Raw genomic sequence first — 20,056 nt, 5'->3', positions numbered from 1 at the left:
TCCACACATTTTTCTCCCATTCTATGCAATAGCTATTTCAAACCCTGTCCACAATCCTGACAATCCAATTTCACCATCCCCTCACTTTCAGAAAGCAAACTTGCCTTCTAGTTCAGGGGGCTAGAGATGTAACCAAGCAGGACCCTATGGGGAATTCCCAGGACAGACTCTCCCATGTCCTCGGCCTGCCTCTTGTTTATAGAAAGACTTTACCTTCCTAAGCCAAACCTGAGTTCTAAAGAGTAAATTTAATACATTTAGAAGTGAGAAAATGCAGAAACAAAGAAAAACAGTCAAGCGAGACAAAATAATAGTTTAGCCATTAAACAAAGTCAAAGACCTTTAGTTCCTCTCAAGGGCTATAGATACGTTTCTGAGCCATGTCCTTTGAGCTGTTTGCAGACACCAAAACCCCCATCAGGTGGACCATGTTTACTGCATGCTGACCACCATCATGAAGGCCCCAGACAGGACGGAATCAGAGGGTCGATGATGTTGATTCCCGATTACCTCACCACCAACCAATCAGAAGAATGTATACAAGCCGATCACGCACCCTGCAACCCTCTCCCTCACCCTGTCTTTAAAAACCTTTCCCTGAAAGCCATCGGGGAGTTCCCACCTTTTGAGCATTAGCCATCCCCACTCTTGCTTAGCGCCCTGCAATAAACTTTCCTTCACAACCCAGTGTCAGTGGGTTGGCTTTACTGTGCACTTTGCTTCAGTAAGTGGAGCAAGGGGTTCGGGGAGGCTTAGAACACAAAACAAATTTTGTTCATCTTCCTAAAAATCAAATTTACCCACTTACTTATATCTGGACCATTCTGTCTTTGCTGTTCCATTGTTGACACCCCACCTGTTTTCTGGACCTCATCCTCTCCATTTTCCCAAAACTCCCTATTGTTGGACACTTAGGTTGTTTCAAGGTTTTCCTAATATAACACTTATATATAACCTAATATATATATTAGGTTATATATATAACCTATATATATATATAACCACTTATATATAACCTAATATAACCTAATATAACACTTAATGATCTGCATTGTGATATACCCTTGGCTGCTTGTCTAGTTATTCCTCAGGATAAATGATCGAAAGTATATTTGCTGGGTCAAAGGGTATGCACACTTGGATTGCTTTGAGTCACCAAGTCACCCATGCTAATATGTGCTACTTTGTGTATGTTAGACTGCCTGGTCCTCTGAACTCTTACCAACATAAATTATTGTCCTTTTTAACCATTAATTTGTTAGGCAAGTGGCATTTCATTATTTCAATTTGCATTTTTATTGCTTGTCTGAACAAATGCTAAACTTTGCCCTGTTCATGGCTGTCTTCCCATTGCCTCAGTGTGCTTCTGCTGAATGGAAAAAAAATGAATGAATGTACGAAACATATGCCAAGTTCTGGGCTGGGTGTTGCATTGAATACAGTTGAGATACAATGAAAATTGAATATTTTTTCATATGCTTATTGGTCATTCACCTTATTCTTTTTTGTTTTTGGTCAACTGTCTGCTTATGTAGACTGCCCTTTTATCTACTAGCATTATGAGAATATTAATTCTCAAGGGCTTAGCTCATCTTTTGCCTAGAGAGGAAGATGTTCTGCTGAAGTCCTCATGATCCAGGAGAGAACCCCGAACTCTCTTCCCAATCTCAAAGGCCCCTCCCCCACACACGGAGGACAAGAGTGTGGGGATGAGGGATGCCCGTGACAACACGGTGAGGTGGGACCTCACCTGTTCAAGCGCTGTGGATAAGAGCTGTAGCTCTAAGTGGTGAAGTTTCTATTTTTCCCTACAGCCAGTTGTTTAATAGAATCTTAGAAAAGAAGTGTTGATTCCTCAACAGGCATAAGGCCTCCTGAGATCAGGACAGCTTGTAAGATACAAGTTAGGATTGAACCTTATATTCAAATTAGCACCAACCGAAGACGGAGACACGCTTCTCAAATCACGCTACCTCGAGTGAGAGACACTGAATCCTCATGTGGATGGTGAGCCGTTTTACAAGGGTGAGACACGTTGGACAGGACTTGACTTTATGTGACAGCAACACGTGTTTCACAGCACGTTACGCTGCAGAGACCTACAGCTCTGGGCTTTCTCGGACAACAGTCAATCTGTCTGCTTGACCATTGACCAGGACTGTGTTTCTATGTGACTTGATACTAATTAATGAGGAGTGGCTGTGAGAAGATGTACAGATTTATCTCTTATTTGCAGAGAAAGGCACTTACTACTTTTTGCTCAGTACTTTGATGAGAACTATTTCATGAAACTGTGGATAGGGGAGATACCTGCTGGTCTGTGACTCCCTTGTGAAAATAAAACACAATGATTCAGTTACCTGTGATAATTAATAAACAAAGACATTTAAATAATGCCTTTAAGACACTGCGTGTACGGATTTGACTATTAATGCAAGAATTCACTAATCTGGGTCTTCAACAAACACTCATTTTCCAAAAGATTGACACACAGGACATCTTCTGTCATATAGATAGTGTAATAAATGACACTTATTTCAGGAAACAAAAATGTATTTAATTCATGACATGTCTAGAGCCATGACTCTTTGGAGCCAGAAGGGACCTTGGGGGTCTCTGCTGTAAGTCTGGGAGATAAGGGGTTTGTGGGAGATCCAGCCCCTGCATGTAGCCTCCAAACTCCGGCCAGGAGTTCCTGGTCCTTCTTTACATCCTGCCCTCAGGAACGCAGCACCTACATATCTAGAGGCAGATGGTTCTAGGAAGCACTTTAGCCAGCCCTTTCTCCCATAACCATTGGCACAGTCACCTGCCTAGTGGTGGAGGAGAAGCAAAGGCTCATTCCTGGGCTTCAAGGATCCCAAGGTATGGAAGGTTGACCACTGAGGTTCAATGGAACCAAGATGGCTTCAGTTAAAAATATAACCCTCTAGGAGTCCAGGTTTCTGGACTAGCCCCAAGCTTTACAAGCTGGTTCTTTAGGTAGTTAAAACTCAAATGGCAGTGATCATCCTTAACTCATCCTCAGGCGTGGAACACCCAGCCAAAGTGAATCAGCTGTAGGGACCAGTTCTGTCTACAGCCAAGGGCTGACTCCCGTCCAAAAAAGCCTATTTCTAAAATGGTTCTTCTGCTGCTGGACAAGACTGTGAAGCCCTAATTTCTACATGGGTTGTCATACTAAGGACACTGACCTGCTGCTGATGTCCCTGTGTTGATGGGAATATGAACATTATTCTGCTATGGGCCCCAGATTACAGAATCCATGGTAGAGGCAGGAGGGACGTGAAGTCTGGATGAGGCTCTGTCTGGATGAGGGATCCTCCAGGTCAGGCAGAGGCTGCTAACAGTCAGCTAGGCTTTTAGATTTCCCCACTGCTCAGTCACAAACACTGCAGTGAGTGTTTGTGATCTGGGGCTCCATGTGTTCTCTGGTTTGGTTACTGTCTCAGTCTGGTTTCCCCAAAAGCAGACCCCAAAACATGGCTTCGAGTGCTTGGAGTTTATTTGAGAAGTGGTCCCAGGAACCAGTGGAGGAGTGGAGAAGAGAGGCAGGGAAGGGAAGAAAGCCTGCTTGAGCTGGTCCTCACTGCAGGTGCCCAGAGCAAGATTTACTGGGCATCAGTGGGCAGCATACATCCCAAGATCATTGCCCCAGAACAGGCAAAGGAGCTGGAGGATTTATACTCTATCAGTCACTGGATAGGGCTCTTTTTGGGGAGGGGAGCACTGCCTAGACTGTGCTTCTAGACCAGTGTCTAGAGTCTAGACACTCCCAGCCTACCTTCTGCACAGGAAGGGGCGCTCCTGCTGTGTCAGGGACCCCAGGCAGGTGGACCTTGGGCCAGTGTGCAGCAGCACAGTAAAGAGATAAGGCGAGCATCAACAGTTTCTGGAACAGTTTCTTTAGCCCAGATCCACTCCCCAACCAAGGTGTGTGTGTGTCTGCGTGTGTGCACTGCACAGACTGGTTGTGGTCATATTACAAGGGCAGTCATATTCACTCTGGTCCTGAAGGTGGGGACCTGGGAGGTTCTGATGCAGTATTTTCCCCGTCCCATTCTTCAGAGCATGACAAAGCACCGCATGTGGTTAGAGACCTCTGGCTTGACACTGCATGCATGGATGGGAAATAGGTACTAAGCTCTTCCTTCAGTGCTAGCACAGGGGTGTCATTTCACAACAGCGAAGTTTCTTCTCCTTGAGGTTGTTAAAGGGGCTCTGAGGTTATTACTATTTGCTGGGCTCCGGCTTTGTGTTACACCTATGCTGTAAACTTCAGTTGTCTCAACTCTATAAAGGGGCATGGTTATACCCATTGTACAGATGAGGCCAACGTGCATTTGTCCAATCAACCATGAAGACCCAGACAGGGTCCTAGGGATAGATATAAAAACAAGGTGCACGTGGGCTTGTTGACATGCTGGGAGCAAGTTCAAGGGCCACAGGCAGCTCCAGCCGCTGAGTGGACAAAGGACTGGAGGGGCCACAGAGGGCAGCTAGGAGGCAGGTGTAGTGAGCAGACAAGAAAAGGCCTGGACTTAGAACCAAAGTCCAGAGTTTGCAAACTGCATGGCTGTGTTTCACACTCTGTCTAACCCTGAAGCCTCTCTTTACACCCTTCTGATTCTAAACAACCTTTCATAGATGAACCTCTATTTCTGTTTTCCTTTAATCAGAGTAACCCATTCTTGATGGAGAAAGATATATTAATTTTCTCTTTTGGTTTGCTATCTGCGTTTTTATATACACTGATTCATGGTTGGTGGTGGGAAAAACTTTAACTTTGGGAAACTGGCACATTTGGGAGTTTGGATAAAAGCGATGCCCCTAATTTCCTACTCAGCGAGGGCACAGGGCAGGGTGGAGGCAGGAAGGGTCAAAGTGCCCAGGACTTGCCTCCATTTCCTGTTCACATTCCACCCAGCAGAGCCCAGTACAGATGGGTGGCTGTGCCTCCAGAAGGTGAGGCTCGCAGGTGAATGGGGGTTGAATGTGCTGGACTCATCCCAGCCCAGCACCCCACCGGTACAGCGTGAGTTGGGACCACGAGGCAGCAAAGTCAGTAGGATGTGGAGTCATCGTAAGAAATAACACACTATGCTTCAGTTGCCCTCTGGCTCTCAGCCCTAGCAGACAAAATGTGACTGTAATGGGGCATCGGTTCAAGCAGCAGAGAGGATCAAAGCTCATAACTGGAGACGAGGCAAGGGGTTGGAGCCCACATCCCAGGGAAGGGCTGCCTGTGAAGGCCAGAATCTGCTCTCCACCCACAGACATGCCAGGGGAAAGAGGGATATACCATCCCCAGGCACAGGAACCGGCTGGTTTATGAGGGAGGATTCAATGGTTGTGGAGGATGGGCTGGGAATGAGTGAAAGGCAGAATGTGAGGTGTTGGAAGGTTCAGGGGCTCAGCCATGAAGGACGGTGCAGACTGCTTGGGCTGGCCAGCCCCCTGCTTAGCACCCCAGCTTGGCTGCTGAGCAGATGAAGGGGGCTCATAGACTATATATATGGGTTACCAGCAGTCATTAGCTTAGAGAGCCTACTCTCAGAATAGGGAAAAAATGGATCCTAAGTACAAAGAATTTGAGATATTACCAGACAAGATGTAATCTGAGTTTCAGAAGCAGCAGCTTATAGAGGAAGGAGCCTGTGACTTGAGGCCAAGAGGTTTGTGATGCAGCCTCCGAAACCTACTAGCTGTAGGCCTTGAGCAAGGACCTTCACGACTGGTCTCAGTTTCTTCCTCTGCACATGGGGCTGTGTCTGCCTCAGAGGTTTTACATTAAATGAACTGACACATGCAAAGCACCAGACACATAGGAGACGCTGAACAAATGCTGGCTTCTCCCCTGCCAGGAGGCAGCGGGGTCGAGTCTAGGGTGGACGTACTTAGGGAGGAGCTGTGGGGGGAACCCAGGCAGGTCATGGAGGATGGTGGGAGAGAGGCTGGGATCCCCTTCTGCCAGAGGCAGGGTCTGTTTTCTGTGGTTTTCACACCACGTCCCTTGGAACTCGGTGGCCTACTTGGGCTTGGAAGGAAGAGAGGACAGTGGGACTGAAGATCAAGTGATTGGGGTTTGGGAGACCCCTCGGACCAGCAGTGTTTGTATCTGATTAGAACCCTGGGATTCCATATAAGGTTTGTTTGGGAAAGGTTCTAAGTAAGTCAAGCCCAAATCTGAAAACTGCAGAGATAGTGACCTAGAAGGCAACTTTCAGTGTGAAGACTTTATACTATGAGATGAAGCTTTAGCACTGGCTAAAAGAGGGCTGGCTAGATGCCCTCAATCCACAGGAAACATTCCTCGGGGGGAGGGTGGTGCGAAATAACACAGCTCTTACCAGTAAGAAAGACTGTGGGTACTACATTACAGACTCGAAAGGCAAGGGCTGTCTTGATGAAAGATGGGATATGACAGGTCTTGGGAGATATCCAAGGACATGCGGGGCTATTTTCCTGATTGAATAACTCTGCATTAATCAAGTCAAGTTTTCCTGGGCTCTCCCAAGTGCACAGGGATGGGCATCTTAGAGAGTGCTCTTTGGGGTCTCAGCACATCTCAGCACAAATACAGAGCCTCGCCCCAGCGGCAAGAGACCGGGCAGAGACTGGGCTGTCTGCTGTGACTTCACAGCCCTTACCTTCTTCAGCTCTTCCTGGACACTCTGGCTGTTGTCTTCAGAGGACAGACTTTCCTTCCGGTTCTCGGACTCAGTCTTGGGCTCGGATTCCTGATCCTCCCCAGAAGAAGTCTCCTTCTCACTCATTTTCCTTGCTAGCTCGTACAGCCTGTTCCTCCGTTTCTCTTCTGTGGTGTCTGTGCTGGCCCGGGGGTGCCGAGCCTCACTGCTGGTGTCAGTCTCTGATAAACCACCTGGCACCTGAAGGAAAGCCAGAATCACGAGCTGAAGACCCTCTGCTACAGCCCTGTTGTTCCCGATAATCGCCAGGTAAAGGTCAGTCCTTTACATGAGGCTTCCCTGATGGCTCAGTGGATAAAGAATCTGCCTGCAAGGCAGGAGACATAGGAAATGGGGGTTCAGTCCCTGAGTTGGGAAGATCCCCAGGAGAAAGAAATGACAACCCACTCCAGTATTCTTGCCTGGGAAATCCCATGAACAGAGGAGCCTTGTGGGCTCCAGTCCATGGGGTTGAAGAATCAGACATGATTTAGCGACTAAACCACCAAAGGTCAATGAAAATGAAGGTAAACTAAACCAGAAAATGAGGCTCTTGCTTGATCTGCTTTCCCTATGGATGAGCTCTTACTTTTTATTCTTACTTTCTCAAACATATGCATCTTAACACTTTGTTAGAACTTTAGGCAGAACCAATGCAATACTGTAAAGCAATTATCCTTCGATTAAAAAAAACAAAACAAAACAAAACTTTAGGCAGGTGAGCATCTGTAGTCAGAAAAGTGAATTCAGTGTTTTTCATTTGCAGAATACTTATCCAGTGGCTACTAGGGGCAACACTGTGCTGGTACTGAGGATGCAAGTCTGAGCAAACCTCCACCAGCTCCCAGTGGAGGAGACACTAAAACCCTGCTAAGTGCAGAGAAGCAGGGGTGGGGATGGAGGCTCTGACAGCCCTGCTAAGGGGCACCTGATGGGAGGGCTGAGAGTTAGGGAAAGCTGGCTTGTGGAAGTGGTGTTTGAGTTGAGATTCAAAGTGCAGCAGTTACCCAGCTAAAAGGGAGAGAGGAAAGAACCATATTCTGGGCAGATCACAAAGATTTTGAGATGGTGTGAGGTTCTTGTGCACAGTTAAGGAATATTATGCCACCTTCCCTTGATAGTCACACAATTACATCTCTGGCTCCTACCATCTCCTAGAGCTCCCTCTATGAGTAGAGCCCTGACCGGGCCTGGGAAACTCCAGGAAGACATGGAAATCGTTAAGTCTCACTCTATTCTTCACCTCATGTTGGACAGATGTGTATGGAATTTTAACAAGATAACCCCCAGCGTACCATCAGGGTCCACTGCACACAAGATTAGCTTTTGAATTTCCTCTTTGAGTTGTTCTATCTGTTTAAAAGGCTTGGTCTTTCATGACTTTTATTCTTTATTGAAGAACTCCCGAAGAACAAAGAGAAAATGTACTAATTCTGTAAATAAAACTCCTTCCATCTTGCAATTATTATCTGGGTTCATTGGATCCTTTTATAAATCTAAGACACATGACAAGATTTTCATGATCTCATTTTCCTTATCTTTGGAAATATTTTGCTGTTTTATTATCCTGGGAATTATCTTTCATCATTACTCATCAAATACTTCCAATTATGCTAAAAAAGAGACTAGAATAACAAAAGAGAAAAATGGAATTACTTAGAAGGATGATTCAACATGGAAATAAATCATCGTCATTTTGAGTCTGCTTTTAGCTCACTGTATACAGTTGGGAATTCAAATTTTTCATAATGGCAAAGGAAAAAAAACTGAGAGAACAACATTTCACAATTATTAGATGACTCAGAAGATGAAGTTGGAGAGCAGCTCCACAGACTCGAATGATGATGGACGAAATTGGTTGTTTAAGTAAAATCTCAGACCAAGAGTCTTCAGATGACAGTGGCCTAAGTGAATTTTCTCAAACCCAAGAATCAATAAGTAAACAAAGAATCGATGAGTAAACAAAGAATCAATGAGTAAACAATGCATCTATCAGGATAAGAGAAAAGATGGTGTTTTCATTCAGTTTGTCATTCGACAGGAATGGCTTCATCACACAACATTTCGCAACAAGAATCTAGACCATCCTGTTCTGCTAAAAAGGTGTGGCAGATTCTTTATGAAGTTCATGTTTCAAATTCGCTTGATTCAGTTTATAATTGGACAGATGCTTAAAAGGGAGCTGTTTATATAAAGGCAATTAAAAGGAGACAGATGATAGAAGTGAAAAAAAAAATCACCGGACTGATAAACAGGGTCCCTTGGATGGTGATTTTTTTTTTTCTGGCCCTGAATAAGAATCAATGGTGAGGACCTCAGGAAAGGTGGCCGATGCCCCCAGGATGCTTGAGAAGGAGGCCTATGGTCTTAGGACTTGGGGGGAGCTCCACAGGAAGAATGGTCTCTGAGCAGGTTCTTGAGAGAGGAGGAGCATTTTAATATGTTGACATGGGATAGGCATTGTTGGTGAGGAAGCAGCAGGATGGTTAAGACCCAGGGTGCATGAAGCTGCTCGGCACAGTTAGAGGAATAAGGCTCAGAGGTGGAGAGCATGGGGAGCTTCGGGGTGTGGAGAAAACAGGCCTGGGTCAGACTGCAGAGGAGTAAGCGTCTGCCAGGTGGAGCTAGTGGTAAAGAACCCACCTGCCAATGTAGGATACCTAAGAGATGAGGGTTTGATCCCAGGGTTGGGAAGATCCCCTGGAGGAGGGCATGGCAACCCACTCCAGTATTCTTGCCTGGAGAATCCCATGGACAGAGGAGTCTGGCAGGCTACACTCCATGGGCTCACAGAGTCGGACACAAATGAAGCAACCTGGCACAGCACAGCAGGCGTCTGTCTAAGGAGTGAGCTTTACCTGTCAAGTATCTCTGGGCTCTTGGGTCTCCCCAGGCTGCTGGTGGCACCAAGGGCACTCAGAAGCTGGCTCATGGAAGATCTTGGGTGTTCCTGGAAGGTTAAGCACCCAGGAGCTCCCTAGAGTAGAAATTAGGTAGCTGACCAGGAGCTGCACGACAGGGTTGGAAATGGATGAAAGTGAGAGCCGAGGTGGGGCCTGAGGGAGAGATCCAGGGTTCTAACTGAGCACACAGGGGCGGAGCCTTAGACACTGGTGGGATGCCCAGGCTGGGGGCCAGTGCAGAGGATGACTTGATGAACAGGGGCCCCATCACTGAGAGATCTGCAGGGACCAGGAACACTGCTCGGCTCTCAGAGGACGCCAGAAGGCCCCTCACAACCCAAGATGGTGAAGCTGGAGAAAGTGGAGGGGTTGGATGACTGGTTATTTACTTTAAAAATACAGTTTTAAACAGAAAGTTGCAAGCGGCTAAGTAAGCGTCTGTTGGATTGGCTGGTTTTACATTCCTGGCTCTTCAGAGTGGGGAGACTGATGAGGAAATTTAAGGGAAAAAAGTTGCCTTTTCTTTGCACATTTCTATTTAGTGTGTGGAGTGTGTGCGTACATGCTCAGTTGTGTCTGACTCTTTGTGACCTCATGCTCTGTGGCCCACCAGGCTCCTCTGTCCATGGGATTCTCCAGGCAAGAATACTAGAGTGGGTAGCCATTCTCTTCTCCAGGAGATCTTCCCGACCCGGGATCAAACCCGAGAATCCTGCATTGGCAGGTGGATTCTTTACCACTGAACCACCTGAGAAGCCCCTAATGTCGCTGCTGTTGCTGCTAAGTTGCTTCAGTCGTGTCCGACTCTTCACGACCCCATAGACTGCAGCCTACCAGGCTCCGCCATCCATGGGATTTTCCAGGCAAGAGTACTGGAGTGGGATGCCATTGCCTTCTCTGCCTAATGTGGTGATTCTGGCTAAATAAGGATGATGTTATTGTTGTTCAGTTGCTAAGTCGTGTCTGACTCTTTTCGACCTCATGGACTATAGCCAGGTTCCTCTGTCCTCCACTATCTTCCAGAGTTGGCTCAAATTTATGTCCATTGAGTTGGTGATGTTATCTAATCCTCTGCCACCCCTTTCTCCTTTTGCTGTCAGCCTTCCCCTGCATCAGCGTCTTTTCCAGTGAGTTGGCTCTTCATATTAAGTGGCCAAAGTACTAGAGTTTCAGCTTCAGCATCAGTCCTTCCAATAAATATTTGGGACTGATTTCCTTTAATATTTGATCACTGGTTTGATCTCCTTGCAGTCCAAGGGAGTCTCAAGAGTCTTGTTCAGCACCATAATTCAAAAGCATCAATTCTTCAGCGCTCATCCCTCTTTATGGTCCAACTCTCACCTTCGTACATGACTACTGGGAAAACCATAGCTTTGGCTCTATGGAACTTTGTTGGAAAAGTTGATGTCTCTGCTTTTTAATATTCTGTCTAGGTTGGTCATAGCTTTTCTTCCAAGGAGCAAGCGTCTTTTAATTTCGTGGCTGCAGTCACTGTCCCCAGTGATTTTGGAGCCCAAGAAAACAAAATCTGTCACTGCTTCCATTTTTTCCCCTTCTATTTGCCATGAACTGATGGGACCAGATGCCATGATCTTCGTGTTTTGAATGTTGAGTTTCAAGCCATCTTTTCACTCTCCTCTTTCACCCTCATCAAGAGGCTCTTTAGTTCCCCTTCACTTTCTGCCATTAGATGGTATCATCTTCATATCTGAGATTATTGATATTTCTCCTGGAAATCTTGATTCCAGCTTGTGATTCATCCAGCCCGGCATTTCTCATGATGTTCTCTGCATACAAATTAAATAAGCAGGGTGACAATATACAGCCTTGTTGTACTCCTTTCCCAATTTTGAATGAGTCAGCTGTTCTATGTCTGGTTCTAACTCTTGCTTCTTGACCTGCATACTGGTTTCTCAGGAGACAGGTAAGGTGGTCTGGTACTCTCATCTCTTTAAGAATTCTCCACAGTTTGTTGTGATCCACACAGTCAGAGTGTAGTCAGTGAAGCAGAAGTAGATGTTTCTCTGGAACTCCCTTGCTTTCTCTATTATCCAATGAATGTTTGCAATTTGATCTCTGGTTCCTCGGCCTCTTCCAAACCCAGCTTGTTCATCTAGAAGTTCTCGGTTCATGTACTAAGCCTAGCTTGAAAGATTTTGAGCATTACCTTGCTAGCATGTGAAATGAGTACAATTGTATGGTAAAAGTTTAAATACCTGATGACAGAACACTCATTCAGATAAACTAACATATCTTTTTTTCCAAGAGATTCTCTGTGGTTCTTTATCAGTTCTTTATAATCTGCAGAACTTGCAGATTCTCTGCAAGTTCTTTATCAGTTCAGTTCAGTTGCTCAGTCATGTCCGACTCTTTGCGACCCCATGAATTGCAGCACACCAGTCCTCCCTGTCCATCACCAACTCCCGGAATTCACTCAGACTCACATCCATTGAGTCGGTGATGCCATCCAGCCATCTCATCCTCTGTCGTCCCCTTCTCCTCCTGCCCCCAATCCCTCCCAGCATCAGAGTCTTTTCCAATGAGTCAACTCTTCGCATGAGGTGGCCAAAGTACTGGAGTTTCAGCTTTAGTGTCATTCCTTCCAAAGAAATCCCAGGGCTGATCTCCTTCAGAATGGACTGGTGGGATCTCCTTGCAGTCCAAGGGACTCTCAAGAGTCTTCTCCAACACCACAGTTCAAAAGCATCAGTTCTTCCAAGTCCTTTATACTAATCTTTAATTTTTCATTTTTGTTTCATTGATACCCTAAAAAAAGCACATTGTGGGTGACAGGGCAACCACCTTGCCACTGAGTGCTGCCAGGGGATTGCCATTCCTTTGTTTGATTTATGCTTCTGGTGGTGCTAACAGGTCTCTTACATTGACAGTATTTAAGTTTTAATGCAGCCATTCTCAAACTGGATACCGTCTGAAAATTCTTGGGTAATCCATGAATTCCCAAGATTGAGAAATACAAAGGTAGACATAAATGGAGGCGATGGGGACGTGAAGGGTGGAGGAAGGAACTGCAGGGTTCCTGTGGCTGAGCATGGTCGTGTGGTGTGGGTGAACACTGCTCCGGGTGCTGCACACACAGAATCTCATTCAAGAGGCCCAGTCGTCCCCTCTGTATCCCTGAGGACACTAACATGAGTAGGCTGTCCAAGGTCACGTGGCTAGAGTGTGGCTGAGCTGAAGATGGCCTGACCCTAAAGGCCAAGCTCTTTGCATTCTTCCAAGATAAAGCTAGAAGCTCCACACTAAACCACACTCCTTGGAGGGAGACCAGATTGCAGAACCGCAGAGCAGGGGAAGAACCCGAGATGCAAAGGAAACCTCTTGTTTCACAAGGGGAAATTATAAAGGGGTGAGGAGATCCTTTTTCTAGCGGCACGCTGGCAATGGGTACTCAGATTTTCTCAGTCCCCCTTTCCTTCAGTCAGCCTGGTGGTCTGTCTTTATAGACCTTGGAATCCTGCCTGCTTTAATTCAGAGCAGCTTTTCTCCACCTCAGCCTCATCACCACCATCATCCAGATTCTCCGCATGTTTTAAGGGAGGAAAGTCAACGTCTTCCAGGCTGGACAACCCCAGTCCTCACATTGCTTTCCCAGAGCTCGCCTTCCAACCATCAGGCCACTCGAGGTGGGGCAGTGGGAGCCTCTAGTCTCCTCCATCCTCTCCAAAGGAGGCCCACTAAACGATTACTCTCAGAGGTCACACGTCAGACCTCTGAATATACCCGGGTGTCCTGGTGGCCCTCGTCAGCCCCAGTGATGAAAGATTCTGATCCTGACCTAAAAATCAGAATTTTGGCAGCTTGCTTTTAGGTATTATTTCAGTCGACTACAGAGGAAAGCCCCAAAAGGCTAACTAACCCTAGACACTCTTTACACAGCAAATGGCCATGGTTCTATGTGCAAATCCCTTGGCATACACAGTGATCCCGAATTCGAGAAGAGCAGAAAGAGCCTGGGGCTGGCCGACTCCACCGATGTCCCGTTTCTTCTGCGGGCCTGGGAAAGCTCTGTCTCTGGTGCCTTCAGGTGGAGGTTTATCCTCTCCCGATGTATTGATGTTAACCCCAAACTAGATGTATTCACATGCTGTACTCTGGTGAATAAGGCATTTTTAAAAATAATCGGTGTGATAAGAACAGTCATACCTACAAAAATATACGTCAAATCCTTGGTCAGCTTAACAGAGTGGAAATGGGAAGGTGGAACCTGGAATTTTATCAGATTTAATGCTGAAATACATCTGCCTGCCTTGAGGAGCACGCCTCCCAGTGCGAGGGTCTGAGTTGGGCCAGTGGAGCTGCACAGGGGGGCCTGGGCCTTGGGGACCAGTCTGGTGAACGGGGTTATGGGAGCTCAACACCTGGATGTCAGCTGGAAGGCTCAATTTTAACTTTTATAGTTACAGGTCGGTTGTCCTGGTGTGATTCCCAAGCTGTTCTCTGAGTCCTTCGTATTATAAAATTGACTTAAAAATAAACAAGAAAAGTGCAAGTACTAGTCATCCAGTCGTGTCTGTCTCTGTGTGACCCCATGGACTGTAGCCCACCAGGCTCCTCTGTCCATGGGATTCTCCAGGCAAGAATACTGGAGTGGGTCATCTTTTCCTCCTCCAGGAGATTTTTCAGATGCAGGGATTGAACCCGGGCCTCCTGCATTACAGGCGGATTCTTTACCGTCTGAGGCACCAGGAAACCTCAATGAAATCTGGGACGCAGATCCCTCTTCCAGAGCCCAAATCCCTCTGATGGGTGGGCTGTGCCCCTGGTCTGTTTTCCCTCTGGAATCTCCTGTCTGGCAGAATTAACTACGCCATTTGTTGAAACAGCAGCCATTTCTGGAATTATGGCAATCTGTGCAAAATACCCAGAAAACCATTAGCCTGGACTTCTCAGGTCAGTATTTATATGAGGAATAAGCATTTAAGTCACAGTTATTTTCATACTGACTACAGTTGGCCTGTCACTTTGTGGAAACATCTTTTAGGAAGGAAGCAGCATTAACAGTGAACTTCATCTTTTTTTTTTTCTCTCTCTGACTCAGCATTGGAACTGGGTATAGATTCAGTCACATGATCCTTGGATTTTGATAGTGATTCAGTACCTGGACTGTAGTGCCAGCATGAGGGTCAGAATCTTAGAAGGGGCACAAAGAAGCTCCTAAAGAATCATGTGCTGAACTTCAGGTCAGGGGCTGGGATAGTGGGGCTGAGGGCTGTTCCCGATCCCCTTCTTTTCATTGCCAACGACCTGCTACCTGCTGTGAGTGGGCTGGGTTCCAGTCCCTCCTGTAATGTTGTTACTTAGTCACTCATCATGTCTGACTCTTTGTGACCCCATAGACTATAGCCCTCCAGGCTCCTCTGTCCATGGGATTCTCCAGGCAAGAACACTGGAGTGGGTTGCCATGGCCTCCTCCAGGGGATCTTCCCGACCCAGGGATAGAACCTGTGTTTCCTGCATTGGCAGGCAGATTCTTTACCACTGAGCCACCTGGAAAGCAATCCCTACTCTAGAGAGAGCTCAACATTTCCCTCATGGGGTGAACACGCCTTTACTGCCACAGGAAGTAAAGGCTTTAACTGACAGGTAGCCCCGCTATTTAATATCCGCCCAAAGTAGGGCCACAATTTAACTACAGCAAAACAAAAGTCATCATTTTTGGCCCATCCATCCTAAGTCCCTTCAGTTGTGTCCAAGTCTTTGTGACCGTATGGACTGTAGCCAACCAGGCTCCTCTGTCCATGGGATTCTACAGGCAAGAATACTGGAGTGGGTTGTCATTTCCTTAATATCCAACAGAGTCCTGGTTAAAAATGTAAAGCTCTGAGCACTTGTATTCATGCACATTTCTCTTCCCCACTGGGGAGAAAACTTAATAATTCATCAGGGCCTATGACACAAGAATGTTAAAGAAAAACTGTTATGTACAGTAAATATCTCATTGCTTTCTAGACTTGTTCTCTGCAGCCAGCTAGTCATGGAGGCACCCAGAAATTCTCACTAACAAGGGGAATCACTTGACAGGTCGTTGTCTAAGATTTTTCTTCTGTGCAGGGGGTATTTGATCATACATGCTCTCAACTGTTTCCAAGTTACGATCTGTACTTGCGGAGGCTGCCGTGGAGGTGGGAGTGAGAGGCATGAGGAACCGGCAGCCTTATCTCAGAGCAGCTCTTTAAGTTTTCATGTAAAGGAAGGTTCTATGCTAACAAGCTATGAAAATCAACGGTGAGGAATTGGGGTGGAGAAGTGGGGACTCTCACCCTTTAGTCTGTGCATTGGAGGGAATTCAGATACAGTTTGAATTAGACTGAAGGCCTTGCTTGGGAGTGTTCTCTTAACACACCTCAGAGGTAGGTGGATCTGACAGGTGGCTCACTGTTCGCAGGTGTGGGGGGTGTTGTCACTCCACAACCACCTTGCGTGGTCTTGCAAGACATCTCAGAGTGCCTCTCTTTGAATTCAGAGCTGTACAGCACTCATGCCTGGGGGAGGCAGCCATCCACTCCTTGACAGATCTCACAACCCAATCCAGGAGCAGCTCGGGCCGGTAGAGGTCAGGTTATTTTGGCCCCTCGTAGGCCCAAGCTGACTGGGCTGTCCCTAGAGTCATGTACTGGCGCACACTGAGTGGCACTGTGAGAAGCGGCCTCCAAAGTGTGTGTCATTTGAAGCAGTTCATGGAGGGGGCTGTATTTATTCTGTGTTCTCTCCATAAGGACCCGTGGGATAAATTTCCCTGGGATCTCAGCTCCAGGAGCAGCATCTTTTAAGGAATGGATTTATGATTCTAATATGGCTTCCATGACTCAGAAAACTGCTCATAGTTTCCTGCAGATATAAGTTTAATAATCCAATAATGATTTGATGACAACAATGTTAGATCTTACCTCGTGCTGTGTGCGTGCTGTGCTTAGTTGCTAAGTCGTGTCTGACTCTTTTGCGACCCTTTGGACTATAGCCTGCCAGGCTCCTCTGGGATTTTTCAGGCAAAAATACTGGAGTGGGTTGACATGTTGTGACATTCCAACATGACACTTCCATGTTGGAATCTTCCCAACCCAGGGATCAAATCCGCATTTCTTGAGTCTCCTGCATTGCAGGCAGACTCTTTACCACTGAGCCACCAGAGAAGCACTTCTTACCTCCCATTATCCCCAAAAGTAAAGTACAGATGGACTGAAGAGCTAAATGCAAAATTCAAATCTATAAAGTATTAGAAAAGAACAGGAAAACATTCTTAAAACCTTGGCGATTTAAAACTTTCTCAAACAAGACACAAAATTTAAAGGAAATGAAAATAACTGATAAGTTATTAGTAACAAAATGTTTTGCATGTAAAATATACTTAAAGTTAAGGTGAAAGTGATAGACCAGGGGAGAGTATTTTCAGTGTGTCGCCATCAAAGAAGTAAGATCTACAGTGTAATTCGAAAATAAATTACTAAAAATCAAGAAGACAAAGTCTGACAAAATAATAGAAGGAACATATAAATGTGTCTTTCACAGAGGAAAAAAATGCAAATAGCTGTAAATATAGGGAAAAATATTCAATTTCAGTAGTAACTATGTCAACTAAAAAGAAATATATTTTTTTCCTCACATAAAGTTGGCAACAATGTAACAGACTGACAACACCAAGCACTGTTGACAGCATGAGAAAATGTGCCCCACAGTGTGTGGCTACGCAGGCTGCTGGGAAGTTTGGAGAGTTTAATTTGGGGAGTACTCATTAAAATTAAAGATCCATTTATGCCTCAAGTCAGCACGTTTACTCCTGTACTTGTAGAAAGAGGTTTGCACACTGGTACTTTCTGCGGTATTGTTTAAAACCCCAAACACTGGAAAAGCCCTGAATGTCCATCGTTACAGAAACTATTGATTGTGGGTCCCTCCCCTCCTGGAACACTGGGGAACTGAGGGGGTTGGATGTTTGGAGCGACACTGGTAAAGTCCTGTGCCTGGTGCAAGGTGATAATAAAAAGCCTGACTTGGATCTGATTTATTATTGTTTTAAAATTCTCATCAGGCAATGCCTGCATATTGCTTGCATCCTGGGCAAATGGCTCCCACTCCCATACTCCCCCCTGGGGACCACTGGGATGCTGAGATCTGTGTGCTCTGACCTCTCCATCACTTACTGTTAGGAAGAAGGGGTGGAAGAATAGAGGGAGTAGCATGCCAATTTTGCTGAAACACAGGTACATTTACAGAATACTATTTCTAAATGTGCTATACATATATGATGCACAAATACCGCTGTAGTCATTTGGTGGGAGAGAGCAGGGATGTAGGGTTGTGGTCAAGCAGACTATATCTGTGGTGGTTTAGTCACTAAGTTGTATCCGACTCTTGGAATCCCATGTACTATTGCCCGCCAGACTTCTCTTTCCATGGGATTTTCTAGGCAAGAATACTGGAGTGGTTTGCCATTTCCTTCTCCAGGGGATCCTCCCAACCCAGGGATCGAACCGGGGTCTCCTGCACTGCAGGCAGATTCTTTACTGACTGAGCTACCAGGGAAGCCCGACTATATCTGTATGTTTTAATAACGTCTATGTTATTTATATATTTGCATATATACATATAAGTATGCGTGTGTGCGTACTAAGTCACTTCAGTCGTGTCTGACTCTTTGCGACCCCGTGGACTGTAGCCCGCCAGGCTCCTCTGTCCATGGGGATTCTCCAGGCAAGAATACTGGAGCGGGTTGCCATGCCCTCTTCCAGGGGAGCTCCCCAACTCAGGGACCGAACCTGCGTCTCGTGTGTCTCCTGCATTAGCAGGAGGGTTCTTTATCACTATGCCATCTGGAAAGCCCTTATAAGTACACAAATAGTTAAAGATATACATTTATATACCTTTTCTTTTTTGAGGGGAGAACTGCCCTAGGAAATTAAGCAGAAGGGAGGATGGAGAGGAGGGCCAGGGTTTTGAGGTCCCCAGAAGTTCAATGCCATCGCCACCTAGTGGGGAGGAGAGGACACTGCCAGGGAGGCAGATAGCCTCGGTCCTGGGTCCTTTCTGCTGGCCCTCGCCTTCTCCCTGTTGATGCCTCCTAAGACTCATCAGCAGAAGACAACTTACAAGTCATCTTAGAATAAATAGGGAACTTCAGGCACCTAGTGATGATGGATAGGTGGCATTTTATACTTGCATTTCAATCACGCAGACAACCCCCAAGAATATCCCTTGAGGCAAATCACCCAGAGTCCCTGGAAAACTGTCTCCACTTGAGCTAGATGATACTGAATCACAGTTGAACAGAATTTTATAAATTTTTCATTTACGATCACGACAAACTCACATGGTAGATTTGTAATGATCTTATTTTACAGAGGAGAAAGTGAGAGCCTGGACCAAATTTCTAAGTAATATATTAGCAGATCAGGTAGCATTGATGCTAAATCCTGTGACCTGAAGTCCTCTGAGGTCACGACTACCTTAAAGGGGGCCCCAGGATCGGGGACCTGGCTGACACATTCATAGAAGCTGATACATTTACTGTAGCAGATGCTGGTGATGTCCTGGGCTGTATCTCCCTGGACCTACATGAGTTGCCCACAGCCATGGGGGACAGTTTCTGACCCACTGATGGTTTTCCACCTCAGATCTAGTCTCTCTCCATCTGAGGGATTTCTCAGGCACCATTCATGCAAACCTGTGTATAAAGTTTAGGCCCACCCTGGATGGGACCTCTCTCTACCAGTGGGAGATAGGAGACTGGGTAACTGCTGCCCATCTTCTAGGGGCAGAATTCTGAGCTGTGACCCACTTGGCTTCTCCACAGGTCCCTGGTGGGATGGAGCCCCAGTGGCCTATGTTGTATCTTCACCGGCCTTTCTCATTTCTTGGTTTCACTCTTGGGTTTCCTGGGATTGCTTCTCTCAAAATCTACAACCAAATTTTTAATTCCAGACCTGCTTTTTGTGGAACCCCAACTGAGAATGCAGGGCACGGTAGCTGGGCACTGTGGGAGACGCAATGATGTTCAGAGAGTGGGTGTGGTTTCCCTAGGGGCATAAAACGTCACAATAGTAATGTGACCTGTGACCTGTGTAATGTGAGTGGCAGTGATGATGTGCCTACAGAAGACAGAGGCAACCTGACTAGCTCTTCCACAGGCTCGCAGTTTCAAACAGTTCAAAAGGGCATTTGAACTTTCCAGGCTTCACTGGCGTCACTTTAGAAAACATTGCTGTGGGAAGGCCCCCGTTGGCATCACAGAGTTTAATACTCAGTCCACGGTGATCACTGTGGAAGAGACCACCATGGATGGCCAGGGAGAGGTGAGGGCAAGGTCACAGCATGTTCATAGACCCAGAGCTGGGGATGAGCGGGGTGTTTCCAGGGAATAGCAAGTTAATCTGGATGCGGGTCCACGAACTACCTGACACTGTAGTAAAAAGAGAGAGAGAGAGTGCATGCTGCTGCTGCCGCTAAGTC

General features: G+C 46.3%; 1 protein-coding gene across 4 annotated transcripts in view; it reads right to left on the bottom strand.

Annotated features, from left to right (window-relative positions):
- MYRIP (myosin VIIA and Rab interacting protein) overlaps nucleotides 1-20,056 on the bottom strand; it is a 228,280-nt gene that overhangs the window by 37,420 nt on the left and 170,804 nt on the right. For 2 of the 4 annotated variants that reach the window (XM_086366026.1, XM_086366025.1), the window contains exon 11: nucleotides 6,651-6,890. The exons of the other annotated variants lie outside the window; for them this stretch is intronic. In XM_086366026.1, the coding sequence (XP_086222152.1) occupies nucleotides 6,651-6,890 (240 nt within the window). The remainder of the gene's footprint in view (nucleotides 1-6,650; nucleotides 6,891-20,056) is intronic. 4 annotated transcript variants of the gene reach the window in all.

This window comes from Bos grunniens, chromosome 22 (assembly GCF_055505025.1).
Source record: "Bos grunniens cultivar Pamir isolate PY7600 chromosome 22, Bosgru_T2T1.0, whole genome shotgun sequence".
Lineage (NCBI taxonomy): Eukaryota > Metazoa > Chordata > Mammalia > Artiodactyla > Bovidae > Bos > Bos grunniens.
This window is presented reverse-complemented; position numbering and strand designations above follow the sequence as displayed.